The sequence below is a fragment of the Lepus europaeus genome, chromosome 11 (assembly GCF_033115175.1).
Source record: "Lepus europaeus isolate LE1 chromosome 11, mLepTim1.pri, whole genome shotgun sequence".
Taxonomy (NCBI): Eukaryota; Metazoa; Chordata; class Mammalia; order Lagomorpha; family Leporidae; genus Lepus; species Lepus europaeus.
Genome location: NC_084837.1, coordinates 10,443,110 through 10,459,487, shown reverse-complemented (window position 1 = coordinate 10,459,487; position 16,378 = coordinate 10,443,110). Strand labels below are relative to the sequence as shown.

The window sequence follows — 16,378 nt, the reverse complement described above, 5'->3', positions numbered from 1 at the left end:
AGCTTTCTACATCTCCACAGGGAAACCTAGGAGGAGGCTATCATGTCCGTGGTCTGGGATGCTTGGCGCCTGTCGCGATGGCTCTGCCTCCCCAGGGGCTCCTGGTCCAGAGGGGTTAGGAAGAGTGGAGAGCGGCTGCAGGACCAGAGTCGTTAATTCTGAAATGTGCCTTGGCGGGCAGTGGCGTCTCTGTCCTCCATGAACTTTCCAGATCACTGTCTCCCTGGCTTGAACATTGCTCCCTCGGCCCATTGAAACCCTCAGGTTCCTTTGGGGCCCTGGAAAGATGGCTTTGTGCACTCTTGCAAAAGTTAATAGCATAAGAACATTTTCAGTTTTCCTGGGAATTTTAAGATGTTTCTAAATCAATTTTCATGGTTAAAGTATGATGTCGTTCTATCTGTGTGACAAAGGATCACTTTACATTGTCTAACCATGACCTAACTGTAGCACAGGAAATAATTTCCATTGTTCTCATCGAGTATCTCGCTTTCTGCCTCGGAGTTAAGTTAATCCTTAAGCTGAGAACTTTTGATATTTGACTTCCCTACTTAGAGTTTCTTTCCTTTAAAAAAAAACATACATACATATATATATGTATATATGTATATATATATATATTTACCTGTTGAGAGAAACAGAGCAATCTTCATTTCTTGGTTCATTCCACAAATGCCCACAGCAGTCAAGGCTGGGCCAGGCCAAAGCCAGGAGCCAGGCCCTCCGTGCACGTCTCCAAACATAGGTGGCAAGAATCCAATTCCTTGAGCCATCACTGCGTCTCCCTGGGTGCATGCTACTACTAGGACGCTGGAATGAGAAACATCTGGGGCTCAAACCCCCACCTCCTGATACTGGACGTGTGCGTCCTGAGCAGCATCCCCACCCCCGCACCAGCACCTGCCTCCTACCTGGAGTTCCCACCTGAACCAGCAAAACTTGAGCTCGCTGTCTTAAAACATGCTAAAGCTGCCTCTTCTTTTGTTCTTTGTCTTTTTCTCCTTCCTTCCTTCCTCCCTTTCTTTCCTTCTTTATTTCATTTTTTAAAGATTTATTTATTTATTTGAAAGGCAGGATTACAGAGAGAGAGAGAGAGATCTTCAACCTGCTGGTTCATCCCCAAATGGCTTGCAATGGCGATGGCTTGCCAGAGCCAAGCCAGGACCCGAGATCTTCATCCGGGTCTCCCACGTGGGGGCAGGGGCCCAAGCACTCTGGCCATCCTCTGCTGCTTGCCCAAGCGCATTAGCAGGGAGCAAGGTGGGAAGAGGAGCAGCGCCTGTGGGCTTCTGGCGTTACAGGCAGCAGCCCCTGCTGCTTTTTGTGAGGAAACTTAGAAGCCCGCGATGTGCTGTGTTGACGGTTATTGGCTTCAACAGCAAGAGCAGAAATAAAATGGGGGGAGGGGAGTCACATGCACATGAGGAGGAGAGTACCTCACTGCCTGGTGCTAGCTCTTCTGTCCATTCTGTCCCCTCCGGTCCCCTAGAACTTGGCAGAAATGAGGAGTCCTGCTGACCTGAACTGCACCGTCCACGGAAAAACCGTTACACGTAGCCTTGTTCCAAAAGCCACTCCGGCTCCTCGCCCCCGGGGAAGGGGAAGGTCTGGGCTTTGGAAACCGAGCCGTTGACTCCTGAAGGAGCTGAGTGCTGCCCACTGCAGCCCCCCCACAGGCTGCAGCCTCACGTCTCCCTGCGGCTCAGACCTAACCCGGCTGGAGTCCCTTGGTGGGAGTCGGCCACCGTGAAGCCAGATGGGAGAGACATTGAGGTCTTTCTTCTCTGTGCCTCGTGCTCTGGGCTGGGTGCAGAGGAGAGCAGGTGAGGGGTAGGTCTTCCTGTCTTTACCCTGCTTCTGCTTTCTTAAGCCGCTGTCCTGTCAACAAGGTTTCTTCCCTGGGACCCCAGGTCTGTTGCTCCCCCTGCCAGTTAGCACATCATGGTGGGTGAGGACGCTCTCGCTCGCTCGCTCGCTCTCTCTCTTTTTTTTTTTTTTTTTTTCTGACAGGTAGAGTTATAGACAGTGAGAGAGACGGACAGAAAGGTCTCCCCTCCGTTGGTTCACTCCCCAAATGGCTGCCATGGCTGGCGCTGCACCATTCTGAAGCCAGGGCCAGGTGCTTCTTCCAGGTCTCCCATGGAGGACGCTCTCTTAACTTTGTTTGGCTTCTGCTGGCCTTGATCTTGCTCATCCAGTCTGAGAAGTCTAAGCATGTAGGCTTGTTCCTGGGTCTGGGGTCTTGACGGGCAGCCAGAGAAGCGATTGCTGAGTCCGTGGACTTACAGTTTCTGCGCCCTCACGAGACCCCTACCCCGAAGCAGCCACTTTGCATTTTTAGTGCTGCCGGTGTGTACTTTACCTGGAGTTGTATGTGGGACCTGCAGGGCCTGGAACTCTCTAGAGCTTTCTGTTGTGTTCTGCATCTGCCGCCATGCTGAGGACCTGCTGACCGATAAACACAGACAGTAAAACTCGGGAGAAGGCAATGAAAGAAGGCAACGTCCCTACATCAGTTTACGGTGCGTGCAAACCATGTTTGCAAATATTTACAGAGTCTCCGAGGGAATTACATCACTGCTCTAACTGTTTGCATTGCTTTTTATGACTCAGGCCCACTAGAGCCAGGCGATGTCATCCCTGAGAGGCTCGGGGCACTCGCAGCCCCCTGGGAGGCGAGTCAGGGCTTAATGGGAAACGCGCGCCCTGTAATAAACTGAGCGCCAGCCGGATGGGGGTGGGGGGGCGTCACTGACAGGCTGCGGGCTGCAGTGAGGTCTGCCCCAAAGAATGCCATCTTTCTTCACTGGGAGCTCCTGGGGTGGAGGGCAGAGGCGAGGTGGCCCACAAGAGGCAGGTGACGGCTTAGCCCGGACGCGTGAGCAGCATCTGGGGACAGACTTCCTGTTTGGGTGAGCAGTGTGTCAGGGAATCCTGGTAGAAATCATTTGTTGAGTGACTGGGGCTTGATTCCACCCCCTGTGGCCATCATCATGGGATGTGTGTCCACCCCAGGACAAGAGAGGAGGGGGCTGGCCAGCTCTGGTCAGCTCTGGGGACTGGCCCATCTACAACAGCCTGGACCAGGGTGGTCAGCACAGACGAGTAGACTGTGGCCCTGCATCCTTGCATGGGGTCCCCATGGGCACATTTGCAAGGCATAGAGGTAGAGGCGCTGGATTCCAGCCGCCAAGCCCAGTGCCGCCTCTGGTCACTGAGACCGGAGCCCAGCCCATCTGCTCCGATGTTCGCCGCTGCTGTTACTCAGCGCTGTGCTTCTGTGGTCAAGGCCAGCCTGAAGGGAAGTAGTGGGACAGTCCAGCCTTGTAGACCACAACCTTGGAGGAAGTAAGCTGGCCAAATGCTGCTTAGAAGCTGTCTGCTCGGCCTGAAGCCGGCCCAGGAACCAACTACTGAAATCCCTGGACAGGTTGCAAAGCTGTAAGCAACTTCTGGTGGGTGACGTAGCTCCAGGTGGGGCATCTGACCGGGAAGCACGAGGAGGAGGCTGTGGCGTGCGTGACACTGCGTCCTAAGCTGCCCCTCCCTCCCCAGGAGCATCCCGGTAGTGCAGGTGCTACGCAGCACGGCCCTGACCAGCGCCTGCGCCGACCACTCGGACCAGCGCGTGGTCTACCTGGAACACGTGGTGGCTCGCATCTCCATCTCGCACCCGCGCCGGGGAGACCTTCAGATCCACCTGATCTCTCCCTCAGGAACCAAATCTCAGCTCCTGGCCAAGAGGTAAGGCTGGGCTAGTCTGGGAGGGCTGGGGCTCACCATGGGATTTGGGGTGTACCAGTGCCATCCAGTCCAGGCCCACAGTGTCCCGGAAGGCCCCCTGCATGTGGGGGGGGGAGGGTCTTTGGGGTCTACCAGCAGCCAGCAGCCCCCTCTCTCACGGAAAGGGGATACCCTGGAACCTGGTCTCGAGCAGCCCTGGAAAGTTCGCATGTTCTGGAAGCAGCCACAGAGGCGTTGCTCACCTCGTTTTCTTGTGTGGTGCAGAGGCTGATGGAGTTCTGGCTGTGCCCTCGTAGCTCTTAGACATCTGTTGAGAATCATCTTTATTTTTTTTTTTTACTTTTAAGATGTATTTTATTTATTTGAAAGGCAGAGTTAGGGAGAGACAGCCGGAGACATCTGTCTGCTGGTTCACTCCCCAAGTAGCCGTAATGACCAGGCTAGGCCAGGCCAAAGTCAGGAACCAGGAGCTTCATCCAGGTCTCCCACATGGGTGAGAGGGCCAAGGACTTAGGCCATCTTCCACTGCTTTCCCAGGTGCACAAGCAGGGAGCTAGATAGGAAATGGAGCAGCTGGGACTTGAACCAGCACCCATATAAGGTGTTGGCTTAACCTGCCAACGTCACAGTGCCGGCCCCTTGAGGGTCACCTTTATCCTCTGCAGTAGACACATGGGTGAGAGTGTGCATGTCACAGGAGCACCATGCATCTCCTGAAGCTGCCCCCACCTGTTCGTGGGCTCCATAGTGGCCAGGAGTGTGCCCCATGGGAAATCCAGGCTTGGGCAGGGCGCAGGAAGGGGCTCCCAGGAGGCCCTCTGAGGCCTTCTCCCCCAGATGCCAGTGCTCAGACACAAACTCTGAGCACTGAAGCTTACCGCGTCACTGTGGAAGGCTGTGGAGTCATTTCCCACAGCGCTTCAATGCATTTATATAATTGGGCATCTGTGGGAGGTTGGGGCCAGGGGAGCACTAGGGTGTCTTTTTGTCTCTTGCTAACTAAGAGACAGAGGGAGACAAAGCAGCATTTCCAGCTTCTCTTAGAAACCGGAACTGATGACTGGATCCCCATTCCCACAGGAAGCACCCCGAGACCAGAGGCTGCCTTGTCCACTGGGCCGTGGCCTCCATTGCATGTGCTGACCCAGGGCTCCCAGGATCCGTCTGGCTTGCTTGCCTGGGCTCTGGTCCGCAGTTGGCCTCGAGATTAGCAGGACTGTGGATCAGGCCTCCCCTCTCCCCGGCTGCTTTATGTAAGGCGGAGCGATGGACAGGCAGCGCAGCCTCTGGGCCTCTGCCCAGCTGCCCGGCCTCTCTGCTGCTGGCAGAGCACGGGGGCCTGGAGTCAGCCCTGACACCAAACTCTGCTTTTGTGGGTTCAAGAGCTTGGTCCCGGGGTCTTTCCTCCCTTGGACCGCCCCCCTAATGGCGCTCTAGCTGGAGGTCTCTGACTCTAATAAAGCTTGCTTTTAAACCTTAAAAAAGAAAAAGAAAAAAAGAGCTTGGTCCCCACAGCCGTCCCTACCAGGTTCGCTTCTTCTAGCAACACGAGGTCGTTTCCCCCCACAGATGTGGCACGGCCTGCCCTGCCCCAGCCCAGCAGAGCCCAGCGTGGGCACGCACAGTTTGCAGGTACAGCTGCAAGCCGGAACGTGATGCCATTTGGCTCCTAGAAGTTCTTTGTTTTTGAAGTTGTAAGGAATTCCACATTTCCAGCCTTTCTTCAAGATTTGGAAGCTCCGCAGCCCTGGGCCCACTTCCCCGTGCACACCGGCCTCGGGCCGGCAGGCCAGCCTGCATCCCTGCAGCCCGAGCCTCCTGACCTGGCACAGCACAGGTGCTAACGGGCTCTCCAGAAGCATCCTGCCCCCTTACCCCGTTCTCTCCCGGCTGCAGTTACACCCAGCAGCACCCAAGGTTGTGACCCCTGATGGGAGGCAGACTAGGAGCTGGCACAGTGATGGCGTGGGGAGCCCAGGAGCCTGTGCTGAGGCTCGTGGCTGAGGTGGCAGGTGACAGGCGGGCATGGAGGCTGCTGGTGTCCAGAGGATGTGGGCTGGGAGCACTTGGCCTCACCTTATTCCTCATGTCTAGAATGTCATGTCACTTATTTGTAAACGTTGGGCGGACTGTGAGAGTTGCAATATCACGTAAATAACCATGCTCGGCAGTGTCCCTGGCCCCGGCGTCTGGCTGCCCTTGTGTCCTGTTCTGATGCAGCCACCTGGTCCACAGACCTCTCCGGGCCCTCGCATCCCTCCCGGGCCGGCTTTGCCTTCCCTCCCTCTGCTTCTGCCCCTGCCCGTTGGCTAGGCTGCGCCGCACCCGTGCCTGAGCACTTTCAAGAGTGCCCCGAGGCCACCCGGTCATCATCTCAGCCTTGGGAGTCCGTTTTATCCTAAGGCAGATGTTTCAGTTAGATCCGGAAGATCTGCTGGGATCTATTGCTTTCCACGTCACACCTCTCCGAGTGTGGCAGTCTTTCAGGCTGCCACTTCACCGCAAAGAGGAAGTTGACTTCCTCAAGCTCGGCATTTACCAAACAGCGTGTCCCGGCTGCATCGGGGTCAGTGCAGGAGCTCGTGACCCTCAGCCCTGACCTTGGCTGGTTCCTGAGGGAAAGCACTCCCAGTGTTCTCCCAGGTTCCACGATGTTGGATGTGGAATCTCACATCTCCCAGCTTACCTGTTTGAATTTCTGGTGAACAGTTAGGAGCCCTATGTTAACAACGAATTCCAAACAGGAGGCGGAGAATTAGGCTGTGAAGAAAGAGGAGGTGAGAAGAACCTGGAATTGTTGCGTCTCAGGCGAGAACAGGAGGAGGAGCCTGGGTGTGGGAAGAGATGGTGCCGGTGGCTGCTTCCTGCTTCTGCCGAAACCAGACGTGCAACATGGACAGAGGCTGGAGACCCAGGGACTGGCGGGGACAGCCAAGAAAGACCTTCCAGCCTCAGAGCAAAGACAAAGGAAGCGCCTCCGTGCATTTTCTGTGGCTCTGTGGGAACACCTGGCACACTTGGTACTTAAAGGGGAAAGACGTTTACTCTGGCTCCCTGTCCTGGAGGCTGCAAGTTCAAGATCGTGCTGCAGCCTCTGTCTGGGACCTCTGACGCTTCAGCTCCTGCCTCTGGAGGAAGACGTGTGCGGGACCTCTGATGCCTCAGCTCATGGCTGGAAGTGGACAGGCAGGGCAGGTGCAGAGGAGATGCAGCCTGGGGACCTCGCTTTGGAGCAGCAGTGGTTAATTCAGTCCTGTGAGAGCAGGACTCAGGAGGCATTGGTCTGTTCATGAAGGCTCCTCCCCATCGCCCAGGCCGTTACATCAGGACCGCGTGCAGCATGAGTTCTGGTGGCAACAGGCCGTATTCAGACCACAGCTGGGGGGCTCGTCACAGCCTGCGAGGGGGCCTAATGGCGGGCAGGAGAAAGAGCCGCCTTTTCCTGCTCCTCTCATGCCTTGCCCAAGGGTGCCTCCCACCCACGTCGGAGCACAACCAGGCCTAGCATCAGCTTCATCCCCAGAGGTGGCCGATAAAACTGGCCAAGCCCTGGAGGGACCACACTTTCCCCCGCGAGTCTGAGCAGTTGCTTCTTTGGTTCTTGTCTGTAGCTTCTGGAGAGAGGTGCCCAGAGCTGGCCCTAGGTCACGACCCCCCACTGTAGAAAGGCTTCTCCATGAACTCCCAGAGGGTGATGTGGCCCAGCCTCCGTCTGCCTCCGTGAAGGAGCTCTGGTTACCTGCCATGGGAAGGGCCCGGACGCTTTGCTCAGAGGGGTGATGGGACGGAGGGCGTTTGGTGCTGACCCTGTGCACACCTGCTGGTGGTTGGAAGAACTCAGAAGGGAAGTCAGCCCCGCTTGGCTGGTTATGGGCACTTGAGCCTGCAGCAGCCCAGTGCTCCTGGGGTCTCTAAGTCAGGGTGAGAGGGAGGAGGCCACAGCACACCCTGTCCCTATCTTTTGTGGGCCGTGTGAGCCCCGTGCAATGCCAGGAGAGAAACTGCTGGGAGAGCTTAAGAACTGTCAACGTTTTACCTGCTCCCCTGCCTCCCCACCTCTTGCTCTGCTGCCCCCCCCCCCCAGGTGCACCCTGTCTGAACCACACAGATGCCAGAGGTGCAGGAGAGAGCCGTCCCCGGGCTGCCACCTGGCGTCACACCCACTAGTTTCTAATCCCGCGTCTCCCACTGCAGGCTGCTGGATCATTCCAACGAAGGGTTCACAAACTGGGAGTTCATGACCGTCCACTGCTGGGGAGAAAAGGCTGACGGGGAATGGACCTTGGAGATCCAAGACATGCCGTCCCAGGTCCGCAACCCGGAGAAGCAAGGTCAGTGGTCCTGGGGATTCCACAATTCCACCCCTTCCCACTCTGCCGCTTTGTGTGCAGCGGCTCTGGTAAGTCTGTTTTGTTTTATGGAAGTAGAATGGATACAGAGTTCACCATCTCCATGATTTTAAACTGTACAGTCCTGTGGCTTTTGGTGTAGTCGCAGTGTCCTGAACATTTTCATACCTGGCAGTGAAACCCCACACCCATTAAACAGTCACAGCCCTGTTCCCGCCCCCCTCCCAGCCCCCGGACTACCTGCTGTCTCTATGTGTTTGTCTGTTTGGGACATTGTACATGATGGGCCCGCTTCTTTCCCTTGGCATGGTGTTTCACGGATCAGCCGTGGAGTGGCCGTCAGCCCCACGTGACTGAGGTAGCCTCACAGTCGCCTGTTGCCTGGGTAGACCATGGCATTTTGTCTGTGCTTTGCCTGTTGGTGGACGTCAGGACTGGTACTTCTGTGAAGGTGCATACACGTGTTTTTGGGTAAACGTCTGTTTTCACTTCCCGTGGTGCCTAGGGAATGGAGGGGCGGGCTCCTGTGGTCACTCTAACATCGGAGCAGCAGCCAGACTGTTTGCGGTGGCTGTACCGTCTTCTTTCCCACGAGCAGTGGGTGGGCGCTCCTGCCCGCCAGGTCCTCACTGATGCGCCTTGCTGTCTGAGGGTTTCTGAGTACTATTGTTGTTACTACAGCCGAGGTAGTGGCTTTGCAGTGGTATTTGTGCTTTGATTTGCATTTTCCTGATTGATGATGTTGAGCATTTTTCCATGTGCTTGTTACTTGTGTGTCTTCTTTGGAGAGAGATCGGTGCAAATGCTCTGCCCAGTTGTAAAATTAGATTGTTTTGGGGCTGCTACCGTGGCATAGCAGGTAAAGCCACCTGCCTGCACTGCCGGCATCCAGTATCTGCACTGGTTTGAGACCTGGCTGCTCCACTTCTGATCCAGCTCTCTGCTATGGCCTGGGAAAGCAGTAGAAGATGGCCCAAGTCTTTGGGCCCCTGCACCCATGTGGGAGACCTGGAAGAAGCTCCTGGCTCCTGGCTTTGGATAGGCGCAGCTCCGGCCATTGGGGCCAGTTGGAGAGTGAACCAACAGGTGGAGGACCTCTCTTTCTCTCTCTCTCTCTCTCTGCCTCCTCTCTCTGCATAACTCTGACTTTCAAATAAGTAAATAAATCTTTAAAAAAAATTAAGGCCGCCACCGTAGCTCACTAGGCTAATCCTCCACCTGCGGCGCTGGTACCCCGGGTTCTAGTCCCGGTTGGGGCGCTGGATTCTGTCCCAGTTGCTCCTCTTCCAGTCCAGCTCTCTGCTGTGGCCCGGGAAGGCAGTGGAGGATGGCCCAAGTGCTTGGGTCCCTGTACCCGCATGGGAAACTGGGAGGAAGCACCCGGCTCCTGGCTTTAGATTGGTGTAGCACCGGCCATGGTGGCCATTTGGGGGATGAACCAACAGAAGGAAGACCTTTCTTTCTGTCTCTCTCTCACTGTCAATAACTCCACCTGCAAATAAAAAAAAAATTAGATCATTCTTTGTTGTTGAGCTGTAAGAGTACTTACCAGTTGTGTAATTTTTTTCACAAATTCTTGTTTTTGTTTGTGGATTTCTGCTTTCACTTTCATGCTGGTACCCTCTGTTGCACAAAAGTTTTTAGTTTTATCTTTTTTTCTGTTGTTGCTTATGTTTTTGGGGTAAAATTTTAGAAACCATTGCTAGCCCAAGACCACAGAGATTCGCGCCTACGTTTCCTTCTAAGAATGTATTAGTTTTAGCTCTTCTCCTCAGGTCTTTGATCCGTTTTGAATTCACTTTTTACATGGTGTGAGGTGAAGGTTCAAGTTCACTCTCGCATGAAGCGGCTGAGTCACCCCAGCACCGCCTTCAGGAGGACCGCTCTTCCCCTCGGGTGACCTTCGTGCCCTGTGGGAAATCAGCAGCCTTGGGAGGGGTTACTCCCAGACCCCCAGTTGTGTTCCAGCGTCTGTGTCTGTCCTTCGGCTGATACCACAGCGCTTTTGATTGCCGTAGCTTTACAGTAAATTCTGAAATCAGAGCGTTGCGTCCTCAAACTTTGTTCTGGTTCAAGATTATTTTGGCTATTCTAGGTCCCTTGCAAATTGACACCTTTCAGGGTAGACTTGCATATTTCTTATTAAAGAGAAAAAGTAGTTGAAACGTTGGCGGAGACTAAATCCGTAGGTGTGGGAATATTGCCATCTTAACAAAATCGAGTTTTCTAATTCGTGACCACGGGATTCCTTCCCATTTAACAACGATTCTTAAGTGTGCAGTCCTTTGCCTCCGTGGTTGAAGTTGTTCCTGAGTGTGTTCCTTTGGTGGTTACTGCAGGTTTTCAGATTATGTTCTCTCAGGTAATTCTTGCCCCTTGCCTACTATGGACAGGCACTGCTGATGGCGGTGCAACCAGGAAAGGAAACCGGAACAGTCATGACTCCGTATCCTTTGGCGGCCCCAGAGGTCGGTCCACTGCCCCCTCCCCCGCCCCGTGGGCTCATGGGAAAGGGCACAGAGCATGCTTGCGCCTTGCTTTCCCAGGGGGAGTCTCCCCAGGGTTCGCTCTCACTGGGTGTTACCCACCGCAGGGCCTTTGCATCTGCTTCTCCCAGGCACATCAGCAGGGAGCTGCATCAGAAAAGGGGCAGCCGGGACTCAAACCGGTGCCCGTATGGGATGCCTGCAGTGTAGGTGATGGTTTAACCTGCTGTGCCACAGCTCAGGCCCCTAGAAGAGACAACTGAGTAAGGGTCAAAGATGAGGGAGCGAGCAGCCATGCAGACACCTGGAGAAAGGACGGAGGGCTCTGCAAGTGCAAAGGCCCTGGGGCAGCAGCCTACTGGTGTGTTCCTGGCAGAAGAGAAAGGCCCGCAAGGCTGCACAGTAGAGAAGGTCATTCGTGGAAGGCATGTGGGCCCGGGTCACACAGGGCTTTGCAGGCCATTGCGAGGGCTTGGTGGGGCTGATTTTTGGCAGGGAAGAAGGGTCTGCACTTCGGTGTTAACAGGCTCGCTGACAGCTTGGCGGGAGTCGTGTGGAGTAGGGGGGGAAGGGACAGGGTGGGGAGCACAGCCAGCCAGCAGTCACTGCGGTAAGCAGTGAGGGAGGCTCAGGGCACAGCACTGGAGGTGTGAGGAGCCGTCAGGTTCCAAAAGCAGGGTTGAGAACTACTGACACGTCAGACGTGGGCCGTGAGAGGAGCCGGGCGTCGACCATTCTGGAGCTTTTGTCTGTACAACCAAAGAACACAGTCACAGTTTCCTGGGCGTGCGACTTTGCAGGTGGATCAGGTACTGGAAAGATCAGGGTCACGGTCCCAGTGGGTTCAGTTGGAGAGGCTGTGACAAGTCCAGGTAGCCACGTGTACCTAGAGTCCGGTGGAGGGCTGGGCTAGGAATACACACCAAGTATAGTAAGAGGGTCCTTATCCAGGGCAAAGGGGCCATGGGAGACCCATTTACATAACAACAACAAACAAACAGCGTTTGAAGCCTAGACAGCCAGCTTGGAGGTTGTAGTGTGCACAGCACAGAGTTGGCACGCCTTGCACACCTGTGCACCTGCCCACCCTCTCCTGCCTAAGCAGGTGCTGCTGTGTCAGCTCCCTGCTTCCTGCCTGCACAGCATCTCTGGTCTTTGTTGCTGCCAGGTTGCCATGGAGCCTGGTCTTCTGGCGCTGGGTGTGGCCTGGGGCCTCCTGCTGCTGGTTCATGTAGGTGTGGAGTAGATGTTGGCAAGGGCGTTGGCACAGTGGGCACTGTCTACCAGCACCACATGACCAGAGGCTCAGGTCGCTGCAGAGGACGTAGAGTTAGTGGGGACCGGGAGACTTCCTGGGCGTGGCCCAGATGAAGTCCCTTAATGAGGCAGCTTCTGTCCTCAGGCACTGTTGGAATCTGGGTCTTTGTAGAAAGTTGATGGGAGCAGAATAAACACCCTGCGCAACCTTCTAGCTCTGACTTCTGTGGCCGACTGAACCTTGGGGGTGGGGACACATGCCGCAGTGCCCTCTCGGAGCCTGCACGTCCCTGCAGTGGTCTCGGGGGTCGTTTCATTCATCGCGAGTTTTTCCCTGCAGAGTGCTGTGTGCTCCTAAGCAAGGGTGGCCCAGTGTCCTGCCCCTGTTGAGGCCCAGTGAGTGTGTCCTTCCGTGTGTCCCCGGGGAGAGCTGCCTTTTTCTGGGCCCAGCTCAGCCACCCAGGCACTGGTGCATCCTCCAGAACACAGCTGGAGTCAACCATGGTTCCATCCGCATCTCCAAGTCCTCTCGGGAGACACCACAGTTGCAGCCAAGTCTCCCCAGTGCACTGTGCCCTATTCTGTATCTTGTTTAAGGGCCGCCTCTGGGCTTGGTGCTCAGTGCAGCAAGCGGGGCCTCCCAGCACCGTGGTGAGTGGAGTGAGGGGTGGCGTGGAGGTGAAACGGCTCTTTCCTGGGCCTCTGTGGGGCCTGGTACTTTCAGGGTCGGTCTGGGGTAAGCCCCCTTCAGCCTCAAGTGTGGGACCCCTCTCCCAGGTGTCTCAGCAATGTCACAATGGAAGGGCCATGTGTCCCCACAGGCATTTAACCAGTGGATGTTGGCAGAGCTCTGGTGGCAGATGGCAGGCAGGGGGCAGGGTCACAGAGGGCCCTGGGCTCCAAGGAGCTGGCGGGCTGGTCGGGAGCAGATCTGTTCTCAGGAACTGGTGGCAGACTGCCCCAGAGCGCAGTGGAGCAAGCCTCAACCGCCTGCTAAAGGGAGCAAGGAAGGGCTGGCAGGGAAGGGTTGCTTTAAGGCCTGCTGGGATGTCAGAGCTGCTCCCACGGTCAGGAGGACTTGGGGAGAGGGGGGCTGACCAGCAGGGGGCTGCTGTGCCTTTGGTTTCTTGTTTTTTAAAAAATATTTGTTTATTGACTTGAGTCAGCGGGGGAGGGAGAGAGAGAGAGAGAGATATTGATCTTCATCCCCTAGTTCACTCCCCAGGTAGCGACAATGACTGGGGCTGGGTCAAGCTGAAGCCAGGAACCAGGAAACTTTTCTGGGTCTCCTACATAGTTGCACTTTTGCCATCTTCCACTGCTTTTCCGATGCCATTAGCAGGAAGCTGGATTGGAAGTGGAACAGCTGGGACACAAACCAGCATCTCTATGGGATGCGGCCATCACCTTTGGTTTTTGTAAAACAAAGTGTCAGCCAACCCCCACCCATCACCTCCTCCTCACCTGCCCCCTTCAGCCTTATCACCAAGGGGTTTGCTCATCAGGCAGTGGGATGGACCACAGCGGGGTCACTCCTGAGGCAGCAAGTGTCCACACCTGCCCCCAGGGCAGAGAGGCAGTGTGACCCGGCCCTGCTGGCTCCCTCCAGGGCCAGGTCTGGGCCCAGATGCGCCGGGGCCTTCCTCACTGCAGACCGGGGCAGGGCTTCTGGCCGAGGCAGCCTGGAGGACAGGGCTATCCAGGGCAGGGGACATTGAGACATTGGAGGGGAGCCTGCACTCTGGAAATGGCCATGGCGCCAGGAAATGTCACGGAGCGGGTGAGACTCAGGATGCTTTGGGGGAAAGGTGCTCTAAGGACCAAGTACTGGGCGCCCACCCTGAGCCCACTGAGGTGCTGGCTGCACTGTTGCAGAGTCCTGAGTCCCGGTGCAGTCACTGGTCAGCCAGTGACCGAGTGGCCGAGAGCACCCTGAGAGGCCACGCTGGGCAGGTGAGACAGCTTCCTGCAGGGGTCTATAACTGGCCTTTGGGCCAAGAGGGGACCTGAGCTCCAAGTGCACATTGTTCTACCGGGGGGCGGGGTGTGGTGATGCTGAGGGAAGGGCAGGCTGTGAAATGGCCAGGGCAGCCCTGGGGTGCCTGCTGGGCACCCAGGCTGGGAAGGGTCACTCGACTCTGCATCGCTGCAGATGGTCAGCAGAGGCAGCAAACTCACCGAGAGGCCCTTTTGGGCTCATGGTGCCCTGGGTCAAGGTCTTGGAGCCTCGTGGGGTGCAGGCCACCTTGCTCCTGGCAGAGCCATGACAGTGCCCTGCATCCCACCGCAGGGGGCGGAGCGCATGTCTGTCTGTGTGGTTGCCCCCGCTCACTACGAAGCCACCACGGTTCTATCCTGGGGGCTCCACCCTAATGACCACATCTCATCGCTTGCCAAGGGCCCCGCCTCTGAACACCACCCTCCTGATGCCATGGACAGGAGACTTGGGAGACCAAACTGCTGCCTGGCTTTGAGGGACAAATCATACTGAGACCTCAGCAGATGGCGACTCCGGATAACGCCAGATTCCAGGGCCTGGATTCTGGAGCCCAGGAGAAATGCAGGCCTGGACAGCATTGCCTGCCCAGCTGGCCCGAGGTGAGCACTGATCCGAAACAGGCGTGGTCTCCGGCCTCCTGGTCGTGTGGTCAGGGCAGCCTGTGAGTGTGAGGGCCCCTCTGTGTTCCGAAGACACAGGCACTGTGCACAGAAGGGCAGTGCCAGTCCTAGGATGCCGAGAGCCTGTGCCTGCCGTGAGCGGCTTCATTCTGTGCTATTCGTTTCAGTCTCGCTCAAATCTCTGCGACTTAAGTGCTTAGAAGAAAAGGAAAAGAAAAGCCCCTGTGTTTGATGGTGTGCTGTGTGAAAGTGCTCGCAAGTCCCAAAGAAGGCCTGGAGATTATTGAGTAATTAAGTGAGCTGAGTGATAGGCGGGCTGCGGTAATACTCAGCACCTGTCAGATTGGACTGGAACTTGACTTCCGTAATTGGTTTTAAAACCATTCTCTACAGCTGAGCAGAGCTTAGTCATTCACTCTCCCTCTCCGTTCCTAGGCCAAGGGAAGGGTGTGTCTGCTCCCAGGCTCACTCTCCTCTGGGAGCTGATTCTGGGATGAAAGCAGGTGTGGTCCCGCTCGGCATCGCTGCTGCGAGTGCAGTTGCTTTTTGTTCATCCGTTCCACACCTCTGTGGAGCTCTGCTCAGCACTGGGTCTGTGACACTAGGGGCACGCCCAGGGCTAGGCGTGTGCAGTCTGACCTTGTGCAGGTGTGGGGCAGGGTGAGCCGAGCCCACCCAGCAGCTGTCGCCACGCGGAGCCTGCAAGGCCGGGCAGCAGGGCAGTCAGTGGGGCTGAGGTCCCCGCCTGCAGAGCGTGCCCGGGGAAGTTTGGCTGCACAGCAGAGCGTCCCCATCCGGATGCCCAGAGAGTTCCAGTTTGATACCGAGTGCAGGAAGCTTCACTTGTCTGCAGACACGTGCTGCAGGACCAGACGGGCCTGGGGCTGAAGCGTCTGGCCTCCCTCCGCTTCTCAGACTCCCAGCACTGTAGGGAAGAGGGCAAATTTGTCAAAGGAACGAGACTGGGTTAGACTGATGTTTGGTGCTTGTGTGTTTCCTTAGGCATGGATGGAATCTTCTCTCTCTATTGTAAATCAGTACAGCGGGTGGTAAGGAATGAGGTGGTTGCACACTGTAGTGTCTTGGATTTGCCTTAAAATACTCCAGGGGCGTGGGGATGGAGGATGGAGAGGGGGTAGAGGACGCGAGATTGGAAAATGCGGCGGTTGTTAGGGCAGTGTGGTGGGGATGTGGAGTCAGTGTGCTCTTCCATTTTGTATGAGAATGCCCTTGATGAAGTTTGCTAAAGCCCCAGGTTTGGCGAGGTGGTCGGAAGGAAGGTCTGTCAGAGAGACTGAGACTGCACAGTCGATTGAATAGCGTAAAGAGGAGTTGCTCTGAGTCAGCTGCGAGGGAGAAAGTTGGCCTCATTCTCCACGTGTGTGTGAGAAAAACACTCCGTGTGCCTGGAGAACTAGTTTCCTCTTTATATTTGGACTTTCTCACTCACAGGAAGTCAGTCGGAAATTTGTGTAGGAGTAAGGCAGGGTCCTACACTGTGTATGTGTGTATGTGTGTGACGGGTCCGTATGCGTGTGTGTATATGTGGATATGTACACATGTTTGTGTGTGTGGATATGTACACGTGTGTGACTATGTACACATGTGTGTTGGCTATGCATGTGTGAGTATATGTGGGTATGTACATGTGTCTATTGTGGATATGTGCACATGTGTGTATACATGGATATGTATGCATGTTGATATGTATGCATGTGTCTATGTGGATATGTACATGTATGTGTGGATATGTACGTGTGTGTTTATATGTGGGTATGTACATGTGTGTATGTGTGGATATGTGTGTGGATGTGTACACATGTGTGTATACATGGATATGTACATGTGTTGATATGTACGCATGTGTTTATGCGTAGATATGTACATGTGTATGTGTGGGTATGTACATGTGTGTATGTGTGG

At 55.6% G+C, this 16,378-nt stretch overlaps 1 protein-coding gene across 2 annotated transcripts in view; it reads left to right on the top strand.

Annotated features, from left to right (window-relative positions):
- PCSK6 (proprotein convertase subtilisin/kexin type 6) overlaps positions 1-16,378 on the top strand; it is a 171,816-nt gene that overhangs the window by 110,510 nt on the left and 44,928 nt on the right. For both annotated transcript variants that reach the window (XM_062204976.1, XM_062204975.1), the window contains exons 12-13: positions 3,556-3,744; positions 7,939-8,075. In XM_062204976.1, the coding sequence (XP_062060960.1) occupies positions 3,556-3,744; positions 7,939-8,075 (326 nt within the window). The remainder of the gene's footprint in view (positions 1-3,555; positions 3,745-7,938; positions 8,076-16,378) is intronic.